Consider the following 15,178-nt stretch of genomic DNA (forward strand, 5'->3'; position numbering starts at 1 on the left):
CACCAAGCATTAGACAACTACAGAACCAAAAACCCCAACTTAGTTACCTTTTTCATTGGAAAATTGTATCGGTTGTCGTAGATTTGCAAATCGATGAAGGGTACTTCGGAGTCGGTCGTGCCCCCTAAACTTTCCACTACAACTGACTCGGTTAAACTAAGTCGCTCTTTCTGTAACGTCTTACTCTGCTTCCGTTTAGTGGCCAAAAGCTCTTCGCGTTGGCGCCGTCTCGCATTAGCTTGCTCCTCCTGGATCCTTCGACGCTCGTTTTCAGTCACCGCTTGCTTGAATTTGCAGTAGAAGCCGTGGAAAATCCGGAAACATTCTTCGAGTTTGAACGACGTGGTGTCTTCGCAGAAAAAGTCACTGAGTTGGGTCCGAACCGTTTCCAGTTCTTCCATGTTTCGTTGCAACTTAGACACTTCCATTTCGGCCATCTGCAAACAACATGGTAGTCACACTAATTAAAGAATCATGGCTACCAACTTGTAAGAACTCGGTCATTTGGTGTTTGATTTCGGCTTCCGTGCTCGGTAGATCGATTTGTTTCTTGATTTTCTTTATCCGGACGTCGAGGACGTTGATTTCGTTTTGGAGCTGTTCGACGGTGGTTCTGGAAGTTTGGGTTAGAACAGTCTACTGAAAGAGTCAAACTTACTTGGCAGCGTCTTCTAGGACACTTATGTTTTCGGTGAAGGTCAACAGTTTCGAGTTTTTCTTCTCCGCTTGCTGAAAATTCATATAGAGGGTGGTAAGTCGATTTATAAACTTCTAGACGTTTAAATCAACAAGATTTATTGCTGTTCGTCGCAAAAACAGATTAGGTATTATAACTGCAAGGATTTACACGTTGTGAAAAGAAAAAACAGGCAAAATGTAAACCCCGCCCACCCACCCCATCTCAATTCTGATGAATTTTCCGATTTTTCGATCTTTCGATGTTTCGATTTTTCAATTTTTCGATATTTCCATTCTCCAATTTCTCCATTTTCCACTTTTTGGCGTTTCTAAATTTTCTTTTTTTCGACTTTAAAATTTTTCGATTCATCGACTTTTCAATGTTTCGATTTCCCGATTTCTTGATTTTTCTGTTCTTTGGTTTTTTGATTTTTCGATTTTTCCTCATCGTGTTTTTAGATTTTGTATTTTGTATTTGTATTTTTGTATTCAGTTCTGGGGTTCACCCGTTGAGTACAATAAAGCACTTATTTATTTATTTTTTCTGTTTTTCAATTTTTTGGCTTTTATATCTTTCGACTTTTCAATGTTTCGATTTTCACTTTCACGATTTATCGAAATTTCGATGTTTGGATTTTTCGAATGTTAAAATTTATTTTTTGATTTCTCCATTTCCGTAATCAGTTTTATGATTTTTCAATTTTTCGATTTTTTGGTTTCCCCCCTTCTCGATTTCTTTTTTCTTTCAATGTTTCGATTTCTTAATTTCTCAATTTTTGAATTTATTAATTGTTCAATTTTCCGATTTTCCAATTTTTCGATTTTTCGACATCTCTGGTTAGTTTTTTAATTTTTAAAATTTTTGATTTTTCCATTTTGAAATTTTCAGATTTTATATTTTCGATTTTTCAATCTTTCGATGTTTCAATTTTTCAATTTTTCGTTGTTTCCATTCTTCAAGTTTTCAATTTTTGGCGTTTCCAAAATTTCGATATTGTGACTTTTCAAATTCCTAATTAATCTATTTTTTGATTTTTCGATTTTTCAATTTTTCAAATTTTTTATTTTTTATTTTTCATTTCTTAGTTTTCCGATATTTGAGTTTTACCATTTTTTAATTTTTCGATACTTCAGTTTTGGGATTTTTCAATATTCCGATTTTTCATATTTTCGTTTTCTCAATTTTTCGATGGTTCCATTCCTCAATTATTCTATTTTCAATTTTTTGATTTTTCGACTTTTCAATTTTTTAATCCTTCAGTTTTTCGATTTTTCAAGTTATCGATTGTTCCACTTGTCGTTTTTAGAGTTTCGATTTTTCAATTTTTCGATATTTCCATTCTCCAATTTCTCCATTTTCCATTTTCCACTTTTTGGCATTTCTAAATTTTCTTTTTTTCGACTTTTCAAATTCTCAATTAATCGATATTTGATTTTTCGACTTTAAAATTTTTCGATTCATCGACTTTTCAATGTTTCGATTTCCCGATTTCTTGATTTTTCTGTTCTTTGGTTTTTTGATTTTTCGATTTTTCCTCATCTTGTTTTTAGATTTTGTATTTTGTATTTGTATTTTTGTATTCAGTTCTGGGGTTCACCCGTTGAGTACAATAAAGCACTTATTTATTTATTTTTTTCTGTTTTTCAATTTTTTGGCTTTTATATCTTTCGACTTTTCAATGTTTCGAATTTTCACTTTCACGATTTATCGAAATTTCGATGTTTGGATTTTTCGAATGTTAAAATTTATTTTTTGATTTCTCCATTTCCGTAATCAGTTTTACGATTTTTCAATTTTTCGATTTTTTGGTTTTCCCCCTTCTCGATTTCTTTTTTCTTTCAATGTTTCGATTTCTTAATTTCTCAATTTTTGAATTTATTAATTGTTCAATTTTCCGATTTTCCAATTTTTCGATTTTTCGACATCTCTGGTTAGTTTTTTAATTTTTAAAATTTTTGATTTTTCCATTTTGAAATTTTCAGATTTTATATTTTCGATTTTTCAATTTTTCAATCTTTCGATGTTTCAATTTTTCAATTTTTCGTTGTTTCCATTCTTCAAGTTTTCAATTTTTGGCGTTTCCAAAATTTCGATATTGTGACTTTTCAAATTCCTAATTAATCTATTTTTTGATTTTTCGATTTTTCAATTTTTCAAATTTTTTATTTTTTATTTTTCATTTCTTAGTTTTCCGATATTTGAGTTTTACCATTTTTTAATTTTTCGATACTTCAGTTTTGGGATTTTTCAATATTTCGATTTTTCATATTTTCGTTTTCTCAATTTTTCGATGGTTCCATTCCTCAGTTATTCTATTCTCAATTTTTTGATTTTTCGACTTTTCAATTTTTTAATCCTTCAGTTTTTCGATTTTTCAAGTTATCGATTGTTCCACTTGTCGTTTTTAGAGTTTCTGTTTTTCAATTTTTCGATTTTAAAAATTTCTAATTTTTCGATTTATAAGTTTTTTTGGTTTCTATATTTCTCAATTTTTTTTCGACAACTCAGTTTTGGGATTTTTCAAACTTTGGATTTTTTTATTTTTACATGTTTTAATTTGCCGATAATTGAGTTTTATCAGTTTTTAATTTTTCGATTCTTCTATTTCTCCATTTTTCAATTTTTGGCGTCTAAAAATTCTGATTTCTCCATTTTTTGATTTTTTGATTTTCCCATTTCTCCATCACTCCATCTCATTTCAATTTCTTGATTTTTCAATTCTTCGACTTCTCCTTTTTAGATTTTATGTTACTCAATTTTTCGATTTTTAAAAATTTTGATATTTCGATTTCTCGGTTTCGATTTTTCAATGTTTTAAATTTTCGATTTCACCATTTCGATGTTTCGATTTTTCAAATTTTCTCAGTTCTTCAATTTTCCAATTTTTTGATGTTTCGGTTTTCGATTTTTCGGTTTTCAATTTTTCGATATTTAAAATTTTTGGTATTACTTTTTCCAAATTTTTCGATTTCTCGATTATTAATTTTTTTGAATTTTCAATTTTTCGATTTTTCAATTTTCCAATTTTTGGAGTTTCTCCATTTTCGATTTTCTCGATTTCTCAATTCTCAGTTAATTGGTTTTCGATTTTTTTAAATTTTCAGTTCTTCGAATTTTGCAAATTTTCAATTCTTTAAATTTTCAAATTTTCTGTTCTTCAGTTTTTCAGTTTTTTAATTTCTCGATTTTTCAATTTTGCAATTTTTGGCGTTCCTGCATTTTAGATTTTTCGATTTCTCAAATTCTCAGTTAATTGGTTTTCGATTTTCCAATTTCTCGATTGCTCAGGATTTCAATGTTTAAATTTCTCGATTTTTTTCAAATTTTCAGTTCTTCGAATTTTGCAAATTTTCAATTCTTTAAATTTTCAAATTTTCTATTCTTCAGTTTTTCAGTTTCTCAATTTTTCGGTTTTTCAATTTTGCAATTTTTGATTTTTTCTGCATTTTCGATTTTTCGATTTCTCAAATTCTCAGTTAATTGGTTTTCGATTTTCCAATTTCTCGATTGCTCAGGATTTCAATGTTTAAATTTCTCGATTTTTTAAATTTTTCAGTTCTTCGAATTTTGCAAATTCTCAATTCTTTAAATTTTCAAATTTTCTATTCTTCAGTTTTTCAATTTTGCAATTTTGGCGTTCCTGCATTTTCGATTTTTCGATTTCTCAAATTCTCAGTTAATTGGTTTTTTGATTTTCCCATTTCTCGATTGCTATGATACATTTTTGCAAGAAAATATGGATTTTGCAATTATGGGGTGGAACCTAATTGAAAAATCGATATTTTCGTATACAAATGTTCCATTTTAAACATGTTTTAAGTTTCTTGTTACGAAAAGAAGTCTACACATATTGAAACAAAAAGGCAAAATGGAAGCCCCGCCCACCCACCCCATCTCAATTGTGATGATTTTTTTATTCTTAGAAACTTAAAACGCATTTAAAATGGTACATTTTTTGTCGTGTTTTCTTGGTCCCTTTTCTTTCCCCTTTTTAAAGTCTATTCTTTTCATATTTTTTGTCGCTTTTGTTATTCTTTCTTTTGTTGTCTCATTTTTGGCCATTTTTGTCCCTTTTTAATGGCGTCTTTATAGGTTTTTTACATTTTCTGATCTGTTTTTATTTTCCTTTTTTTTTGGTAGCATTTTTGGCCGCTTTTCATTCGCAGTTTTTTTGATCAATTTTTGTTGCATGTGTTTTGTAGCCTTTTTTAAGTTTTTGTTTTCAACTTTTTTTGCAACGCATTTTTTTTCTCATTTTCCTCCCTTTTGGTGCTTTCTTTGTCAGTTATTATGATTTTTGTAATTTTAGTTATTTTGCACTTTTTTCCGCCTTTTTTTTCGTCTTTTTCCCCATTTTTGACCTGTTTTTAATAGATCATTGTTGTCGCCTTTTTTTATCTTCTTTGTTTTCTTTTGTTTTTTGTCCCATGTTTTTGTCGTTTTTTCTTCTTTCTGTGCATTTTTTTCTTTTTTTTTTCGTCTCGTTTTTGGTTGTTTGTTGTTCTTTTGAATAGCTTTTCTTCGTTTTTTAAATTTTCTGAATTTTCTTTATTTCCCCTTTTTTCTTTCCCCTTTTTGTCGTTTTGTCGGTTTGCTTGTGTTTTTTGTTGTGGAATTTTTTGTTACTTCTTTGTCAATTAATCACCTTTTTTTTGCCAATTTCGTCTTTTTTCTGACCTTCTTTTTCCTTTCTTGTCCCCTGTTTTTTGACGTTTTTTTTAAATTTTTTTTGTGTTTTTCTTTGTCGTCTTTTTTGTAGCATTTTTCGCGACTTTTTTACTTTCGTTATTTTTCTATTTAATCTTTGGCTTTAATTTTTTCTCATTATTTTCATAGTATTCTTTGAACAACACGATACTCAAAAGCATGTTTTTAATTTTTAGTAGAGAATTAAGGATTTTGCAGTTAAGCTCCGCCTCCTTGACTCACGACGAATAAAAAAATCATCACAATTGAGATAGGGCGGGTGGGCGGGGCTTATATTTTGCCTTTTTCCTTAATATACGTAGTGGTCTTTTCAGAACAAGAAACTTAAAACATGTTTAAAGTGGTAAGTTCTTGTAGACAAATATGCAATTAAGCTCCGCCCCTCGGCTTACGACGAATAAAAAAATCATCAGAATTGAGATAGAGTGGGTGGGTGGGGCTTATATTTTGCCTTTTTTTTTTCTTAATATGTATAGCCATCTTTTCACAAAAAAAACTTAAAACATGGTTAAAATGATACATTTTTGCAAGAAAATATGGGTTTTGCAATTATGGAGCGGAACCTAATTGCAAAATCGATATTTTCGTATACTAATGTTCCATTTCAACCATGTTTTAAGTTTCTTGTTGCGAAAAGAAGTCAACACATATTGAAACAAAAAGGCAAAATGGAGCCCCGCCCACCCACCCTATCTCAATTCTGATAATTTTTTTATTCGTCGTGAGCCGACGGGGACCAAGTTTATCTGCAAATACGTATTTCTTTGCAAGAAATTAAAAACATGTTTTTGAATATCGTGTTGTTCAAAGAATACTATATATATTAAAAAACCGGCAAAATATTAACCCCGCCCACCCACCCCATCTCAATTGTGACGATTTTTTTTATTGTTAGAAACTTAAAACGCATTTAAAATGGTACATTTTTTTGTCGTGTTTTCTTGGTCCCTTTTCTTTCCCCTTTTTAATGTCTATTCTTTTCATATTTTTTGTCGCTTTTGTTATTTTTTTCTTTTGATGTCTCTTTTTTGGCTATTTTTGTCCCTTTTTAATAGCGTCTTTATAGGTTTTTACATTGTCTGATCTGTTTTTATTTCCCTTTTTTTTTGGTAGCATTTTTGGCCGCTTTTCATTCGCAGTTTTTGATAAATTTTTGTTGCAACGCATTTTTTTTCTCATTTTCCCCCCTTTTGGTTCTTTCTTGTCAGTTATTATGATTTTTCTAATTTTAGTTATTTTGCACTTTTTTCCCCCCTTTTTTTCGTTTTTTTTCCCATTTTTGACCTGTTTTTAATTGGCCATTGTTGTCGCCTTTTTTTATCTTCTTTGTTTTTTGTCCCATGTTTTTGTCGTTTTTTCTTCTTTCTGTGTGTTTTTTTGTCGTTTTTTTGGTCCTTTTTCTTCGTCTTTTCATTTTTTTGAAGGTTTTTTTTTCGTCTCGTTTTTGGATGTTTGTTGTTCTTTTTAGTAGCTTTTCTTCGGTTTTTACATTTTCGGAATTTTCTTTATTTCCCCTTTTTTTCACATCTTTTTGACCTTTTTTCTTTCCCCTTTTTGTCGGTTTGTTTGTGTTTTTTTGTTGTGAAATTTTTTGTTACTTTTTTATCAATTAACTAACTACCTTTTTTTTTGTCTGTTTCGTCTTTTTTCTGACCTCCTTTTTATCGACCTTCGTTTTCCTTTCTTGTCCCTTGTTTTTTGACGTTTTTTTTATGTTTGTATTTTTCTTTGTCGTCTGTTTTTGTAGTATTTTTCGCGACTTTTTTTTATTTTCGTTCTTCTTCTATTGTTTTTTCTTTTTTTTTTCTTTCGCTTTTTTTAGTTCCCCCTTTTTTATGTTGCAGTTTTATTCAGCCCATTTTCCTTTCACCCTTCCTGCGACGTTTTTTCTTCACCTTTTTTTTATCGCCTTATTATACAGTTTTTTGTTTTTTTTCTAAGGAAATAAGGATTTTGCAATTAGGCTCCGCCCTTAGGTCTGTTAACGAATGAAAACTTCATTAATATTTAGATGAGGGCAGGAATGGGTGGGGCTTAATCTTTGGCTTTAATTTTTTCTTAAAATAGATAGTATTCTTTCAACAAGACGATACTCAAAAACATGTAGAGAAATAAGGATTTTGCAGTTAAGCTCCGCCCCCTTGGCTCATGACGAATAAAAAAAATCATCACAATTGAGATAGGGCGGGTGGGCGGGTTTAAATTATGCCTTTTTTTTCTTAATATGTGTAGACTTATTTCGACAACAAGAAACTTAAAACATGTCTAAAATTGTAAATTTGTATAGGGAAATATCCATTTTGTAATTACGCTCCGCCCCTCGGTCTGACAACGAATGAAAAATTCATCTCAATTGAGAATTGAGATCGGGGCGTGTATGGGTGGGGCTTCTCTTTTGATTTTCTTTTTTAATTAATATATTTAGTTTTCTTTGTATAACATGATTACTTAAGAACGTATTTCACATGGTAATTTCTCGTAGAAAAATAAGGATTTTAGAATTAAGCTTCGTCCCGCGGCTTACGACGAATAAAAAAAATCATCAGAATTGAGATAGGGCGGGTGGGCGGGGCTTATATATTGCCTTTTCTTTTTAATATACATAGCCGTCTTTTCACAACAAGAAACTTAGAATGGCTAAAATGGTACATATTTCCAAGGAAATATGGATCTTGCAATAATGGAGCGGAGCCTAATTCCAAAATCGATATTTCCGTATACAAATTTTCCATTTTAGACATGTTTTAAGTGTCTTGTTGCGAAAAGAAGTCTACTCATATTGAAATAAAAAGGAAAAATGGAGCCCCGCCCACCCACCCTATCTCAATTCTGATCATTTTTTTATTCGTCGTGAGCCGACGGAGATGAAGTTTATCTGCAAATACGTATTTCTTTACAAGAAATTAAAAACATGTTTTTGAATAACGTGTTGTTCAAAGAATACTATGTATATTAAAAAAAAGCAAAATATTAACCCCGCCCACCCACCCCATCTCAATTGTGATGATTTTTTTATTCTTAGACATTTAAAACGCATTTAAAATGGTACATTTTTTATCGTGTTTTCTTGGTCCCTTTTCTTTCCCCGTTTTAATGTCTATTCTTTTCATATTTTTTGTCGCTTTTGTTGTCTCTTTTTTGGCCATTTTTGTCCCTTTGTAATAATAGCGCCTTTATAGGCTTTTACATTTTCTGATCTGTTTTTATTTTCTTTTTTTTCTGGTAGCATTTTTGGCCTCTTCATTCGCAGTTTTTTTGAATAATTTTTGTTGTCCCCATTTTTAACCTGTTTTTATCTTCTTTGTTTTTTTTTGTCCTATGTTTTTGTCGTTTTTTCTTTCTGTGCTTTTTTTGACGCGTTTTTTGGTCCTTTTTCTTCGTCTTTTCATTTTTTGTCGCATTTTTTTCGCTTTTTTTTGCGTCTCGTTTTTGGCTATTTGTTGTTCTTTTTAGCAGTTTTTCTTCGTTTTTTACATTTTCGGAATGTTCTTTATTTTCCCTTTTTCAGTCGCATCTTTTTGACCTTTTTTCTTTCCCCCTTTTGTCGGTATGTTTGTGTTTTTTTGTTGTGGAATTTTTTGTTACTTGTCCCCTGTTTTTTGACGGTTTTTTTATTTTTTTTTTGTATTTTTCTTTGTCGTCTTTTTTGTAGCATTTTTCGCGACTATTTTACTTTCGTTATTTTTCTATTTAATCTTTGGCTTTAATTTTTTCTCATTATTTTCATAGTATTCTTTGAACAACACGATACTCAAAAACATGTTTTTAATTTTTAGTAGAGAAATAAGGATTTTGCAGTTACGCTCCGCCTTCCTGACTCACGACGAATAAAAAAATCATCACAATTGAGATAGGGCGGGTGGGCGGGGCTTATATTTTACCTTTTTTTTCTTAATATGTATAGCCATCTTTTCACAAAAAGAAACTCAAAACATTGTTAAAATGGTACATTTTTGCAAGAAAATATGGATTATAGGGCGGAGCCTAATTGCAAAATCGATATTTCCGTATACAAATGTTCCATTTTAAACATGTTTTAGGTTTCTTGTTGCGAAAAGAAGTCTACACATATTGAAACAAAAAGGCAAAATGGAAGCCCCGCCCACCCGCCCGATCTCAATTCTGGTGATTTTTTTTATTCGTCGTGAGTCGAGGGGGCGAAACTTATCTGCAATTACTTATTTCTTTACAAGAAATTAAAAACATGTTTTTGAGTATCGTGTTGTTCAAAGAATACTATGTATATTAAGAGAAAAGGGCAAAATATAAACCCCGCCCACCCACCCCATCTCAATTGTGATTGTTTTTTTATACTTAGAAACTTAAAACGCATTTAAAATGGTACATTTTTTGTCGTGTTTTCTTGGTCCCTTTTCTTTCCCCTTTTTAATGTCTATTCTTTTCATATTTTTTGTCGCTGTTATTTTTTTATTTTGTTGTCTCTTTTTTGGCTGTTTTTGTCCCTTTTTAATAGCGTCTTTATAGGTTTTTACATTTTCTGATCTGTTTTTATTTTCCTTTTTTCTGGTAGCATTTTTGGCCTCTTCATTCCCAGTTTTTTTGATCAATTTTTGTTGCATGTGCTTTGTAGCCTTTTTTAAATTTTTGTTTTCAACTTTTTTTTGCAAAGCTTTTTTTTCTCATTTTCCCCCCTTTTGGTGCTTTCTTTGTCAATTATTATGATTTTTCTAATTTTGGTTATTTTGCACTTTTTTCCACCTTTTTTTTCGTCTTTTTCCCCATTTTTGACCTGTTTTTAATAGGTCATTGTTGTCGCCTTTTTTTATCTTCTTTGTTTTCTTTTATTTTTTTATCACATGTTTTTGTCGTTTTTTCTTCTTTCTGTGCATTTTTTCCCTTTTTTTTTCGTCTCGTTTTTGGCTGTTTGTTGTTCTTTTGAATAGCTTTTCTTTGTTTTTTACATTTTCGGAATTTTCTTTATTTCCCATTTTTTCTTTCCCCTTTTTGTCGGTTTGTTTGTGTTTTTTGTTGTGGAATTTTTTGTTACTTTTTGGTCAATTAACCACCTTTTTTTTGCCTATTTCGTCTTTTTTCCGACCTTCTTTTTATTGACCTTTGTTTTCCTTTCTTGTCCCCTGTTTTTTGTCGTTTTTTTTATATTTTTTTGTATGTTTGTTTGTCGTCTTTTTTGTAGCATTTTTCGCGACTTTTTTACTTTCGTTATTTTTCTATTTAATCTTTGGCTTTAATTTTTTCTCATTATTTTCATAGTATTCTTTGAACAACACGATACTCAAAAACATGTTTTTAATTTTTAGTATAGAAATAAGGATTTTGCAGTTAAGCTCCGCCTTCTTGACTCACGACGAATAAAAAAATCATCACAATTGAGATAGGGCGGGTGGGCGGGGCTTATATTTTGCCTTTTTCCTTAATATACGTAGTCGTCTTTTCAGAACAAGAAATGGTAAATTCTTGTAGACAAATATGAATTTCGCAATTAAGCCCCGCCCCTCGATCTGACAACGAATGAAAAATTCATCACAATTGAGCATTGAGATCGGGGTGGGTATGGGTGGGGCTTCTCTTTTGGTTTTCTTTTTTAATTAATACATTTAGTTTTCTTTGTATAACACGATCACTTAAAAACATATTTCACGTGGTAATTTCTCGGAGAAAATTAAGGATTTTACAATTAAGCTCCGCCCCTCGGCTTACGACGAATAAAAATCAGAATTGAGATAGGGCGGGTGGGTGGAGCTTATATTTTGCCTTTTTTTCTTAACATACATATGGCCATTTTTTCACAAGAAGAAACTCAAAACATGGTTCAAATGATACGTTTTTGCAACAAAATATGGATTATGGGGCGGAACTTAATTGCAAAATCGATATTTTCGTATACAAATGTTCCACTTTAAACATGTTTTAAGATTCTTGTTGCGAAAGAAAGTCTACACATATTGAAACAAAAAGACAAAATGTAAGCCCCGCCCACCCACCCGATCTCAATTCTGATGATTTTTTTATTGGTCGTGAGCCGAGGGGGCGAAACTTATCTGCAAATACTTATTTCTTTACAAGAAATTAAAAACATGTTTTTGAGTATCTTGTTGTTCAAAGAATACTATGCATATTAAAAAAAAAGGCAAAATATAAGCCCCGCCCACCCACCCCATCTCAATTGTGATGATTTTTTTATTATTAGAAACTTAAAACACGTTTATAATGGTAAATTTTTATAAGGAAATATGGATTTTGCAATTAAGGCCCGCCCCTCGATCTGACAACGAATGAAAAATTTAACACAATTGAGAAATGAGATAGGGGCGGGTATGGGTGGGGCCTAATCTTTGGCTTTATTTTTTTCCTAATATAGATAGTATTCTTTGAACAAGCTGAGACTCAAAAACATGTTTTTAATTTCTTGTAGAAAAATAAGGGTTTTGCAGTTAAGATCCGCCTTCTTGACTCACGACGAATAAAAGAAATCATCACAATTGAGATAGGGTGGGTGGGCGGGGCTTATATTTTGCCTCTTTTTCTTAATATGTGTAGTCATCTTTTCACAACAAGAAACTTAAAACATGTTTAAAATGGTAAAGTTGCATAGGGAAATATCTACTAAGTAAATTAAAAAAAGGCAAAATATAAACCCCGCCCACCCACCCCGTCTCAATTGTGATGATTTTTTTATTCTTAGAAACTTAAAACACGTTTAAAATGGTAAATTTTTATAAGGAAATATGGATTTTGCAATTAAGCTCCGCCCCTCGTCTGGCAATGAATGAAAAATTCATCACGATTGAGCTTGGGATGGATATGGGTGGGGCTTAATATTTGGCTTGATTTTTTTTAAATATACGTAGTATTTTTTGAACAACGCGATACTCAAGAACATGTTTTTAATTTCTCGTAGAGCAATAAGGATTTTGCAGTTAAGATCCGCCTTCTTGACTCACGACGAATAAAAAAATCATTACAATTGAGATAGGGTGGGTGGGCGGGCTGACTTAAATCTTGCCTTTTTTTCTTAATATGTGTAGACTTATTTCGACAACAAGAAACTTAAAACGTGTCTAAAATTGTAAATTTGTATAGGGAAATATCTATTTTGTAATTACGCTCCGCCCCTCGGTCTGACAACGAATGAAAAATTCAGCACAATTGAGAATTGAGATCGGGGCGGGTATGGGTGGGGCTTCTCTTTTGGTTTTCCTTTTTAATTAATACATTTAGTTTTCTGTGTATAACACGATTACTTAAGAACATATTTCACATGGTAATTTCTCGTAGAAAAATAAGGATTTTACAATTAAGTTCCGCCCCTCGGCTAACGATGAATAAAAAAATCATCAGAATTTATGGGGCTTATATTTTGCCTTTTTTTTTCTTAACATACGTATAGCCATCTTTTGATAAGAAGAAACTCAAAACATGGTTAAAATGGTACATTTTTCTAAGGAAATATGGATTTTGCAATAATGGGGCGGAGCCTAATTGCAAAATCGATATTTCCGTATACAAAGTTTCCATTTTAAATATGTTTTAAGTTTCTTGTTGTGAAAAGAAGTCTACACATATTGAAACCAAAAGGGAAAATTAAAGCCCCGCCCACTCACCCTATTTCAATTCTGATAATTTTTTTTATTCGTTGTGAATCGAGGGGGCGAAGCTTATCTGTAAATACTTATTTTTTTACAAGAAATTAAAAACATATTTTTGAGTATTGTGTTGTTAAAAGAATACGATGTATATATAAAAATGGCAAAATATAAACCCCGCCCACCCACCCCATCTCAATTGTGATTATTTTTTTACTCTTAGAAACTTAAAACACGTGTAAAATGGTAAAATCTTGTAGGCAAATATGGATTTTGCAATTAAGCCCCGCCCCTCGATCTGACAACGAATGAAAAAATCTTTGGCTTTATTTTTTTCTTAATATACATAGTACATAGTACTCTTTGAATAAGACGACACTCAAAAACATGCTTTTAATTTCTCCTAGAAAAATGAGGATTTTGCAGTTAAGCTAAGCCGTCTTGACTCACGACGAATAAAAAAAATCATCACAATTGAGATAGGGCGGGTGGGCGGGCTTAATTTTTTCCCTTTTTTTCTTAATGTGTGTAGACTTATTTCGACAAGAAACTTAAAACATGTCTGAAATTGTAAATTTTTGTGGTAACAACAGTCAAGATAGTTTACTTACGAGGGCTACGAAGTGGATTAGGTTCATGTTTGGTTTGTTGGCCCTGATGTCGGTCAATTTTTGTAAGGAGGTCAGTTTGACACCTGCCGCATTACCAGCGTAACCACCCTAAAACCAAATTGATCATTGGAAGTGGGTAGGTTTGATATTGATAGTTACCGCGTTTAGAAAGTTTCCTGCTACAAGGATCATGTAGAGAACTTCCTTTAGAGGTTTGTTAGTCATCAGGTCTAAAATTCAGACAAATGAGATTTAGAACCGTCGTACGTCGGGTACAAACCTTGAGCTGCCATGATCATTGATTTAATACTGGGTTCGAGATAACTCATGTTGCAGGCGAATTCCTCCTTCAAAAGCATACTTTCTATCCTTAGTTTGTAACTAAAATAAAATATTGAGTGGTGGTACTAGTTATGGTACAATTTTTACTTTGGTAGGTTGGTCAGTTGGATCAGGAATTTTTCCGCGTTTCCGAGTTTATTAAAGTCCCCATTGAACGACTTTAACATGTCTAGTTCGTCCACTTCTGGTAAAATCTTCAAGAGACCTTTGAGCTTCTCGGCACCTATATCGTCGTGTTCTCCGTCTTTAATCAACTGGATTATGTCTTCGTTTGAACTAAAAAAAAACCCTTTTTAATTTTGTTTCGGCTAATTTATTGACCCTACCTTCTAAATTGTTTTAGGAAAATGTTAACGTTTAAGCTTCTTTTGCCATCCAGGAGCGTGATCTCGCAGTTTTCTTTTCTCATTCTTCTATCGAGTGAATCTGTTGCGCCCACTTCCCGTACTTTTCCGGGCGTGGCTTGCGTGGGCGGGCCTTGCTGACAGAACAGCCCCTCCATTTCGAGCCAATCCATGTCGGCCATCGGCGAGTGCTGGTGCGTGTAGGCCACCTGCGTCCAAATATTATTCTTCCCCACCACCTTATTGTTCGGGATTTTGTTCCAATTGAACGTTTTCATTTTGATCTTCGGCGCCGGGATCTCCTGCTGCGGCAATTTCGCTATCACAGTATCGCTTTCGGGCGGGGGTTTGGGCGCCGCCGCCTTTTGTTGCATGAGGGGCGGAGCCGGGACCGGCGGAGGGATCGAAGGCGGGGCTGGAATGTTAGGCGGAGGCGGAGGGGGCGGAGGCAGAGGTTGTCCTAGCGGTGAAGGCGGGAGCGGGGTGGGGCTCTGGGGCGTGTTCAGCGACTGTCTCCGCGTGGGGCTGGATTCCGAGCGCAAGTGGCAGTGGCAGAAGAACTTCGATTGGGCGCTGGGGGCGCGCAGAAGGCGGGCGGCGTCCTCGCGGTTCTCCAATAGGGTGGCTCGATGCACCAGCCGCTCGGCGGTGTCCCAGATGATGTCGCTGATGGCGTCTTTGGGGTCGATGCGGAGGAGGTGCTGGAGGATGCTAAGGAAGGGGATTTCTTGCGGCGTCTCGGCGACTTGCTTGAGGATGGCGTAGAAGACGTCAAGCGGGGAGTTGAGGTCGACGCCGTGGGGGCCTTGGAGGCTCTGGGCGTCATCGCTTTCGCGCTGCTCGTCGAAGACGTCGAGTTGGACGGCGAGCTCGGGCTCGGCCTCGGCGCATTTTCTAAACCATTTAAACGAGTAATTGAGTAAAAATACA

General features: G+C 33.3%; 1 protein-coding gene across 1 annotated transcript in view; it reads right to left on the reverse strand.

The window, feature by feature from the left end:
* Positions 1-15,178, reverse strand: part of LOC135129557 (inverted formin-2) — an 87,659-nt gene that overhangs the window by 2,594 nt on the left and 69,887 nt on the right. The window contains exons 6-14 of the mRNA XM_064056734.1: positions 14,231-15,142; positions 13,992-14,180; positions 13,843-13,943; positions 13,722-13,792; positions 13,563-13,670; positions 659-729; positions 487-613; positions 185-437; positions 48-136 (exon numbers count right to left, since the gene is read on the reverse strand). Of these exons, the coding sequence (XP_063912804.1) occupies positions 48-136; positions 185-437; positions 487-613; positions 659-729; positions 13,563-13,670; positions 13,722-13,792; positions 13,843-13,943; positions 13,992-14,180; positions 14,231-15,142 (1,921 nt within the window). The remainder of the gene's footprint in view (positions 1-47; positions 137-184; positions 438-486; positions 614-658; positions 730-13,562; positions 13,671-13,721; positions 13,793-13,842; positions 13,944-13,991; positions 14,181-14,230; positions 15,143-15,178) is intronic.

Source organism: Zophobas morio, unplaced genomic scaffold, assembly GCF_036711695.1.
Source record: "Zophobas morio isolate AGI-343-1 ecotype UQ-CSIRO unplaced genomic scaffold, CSIRO_AGI_Zmor_V1 ptg000016l, whole genome shotgun sequence".
NCBI classification, from domain to species: domain Eukaryota; kingdom Metazoa; phylum Arthropoda; class Insecta; order Coleoptera; family Tenebrionidae; genus Zophobas; species Zophobas morio.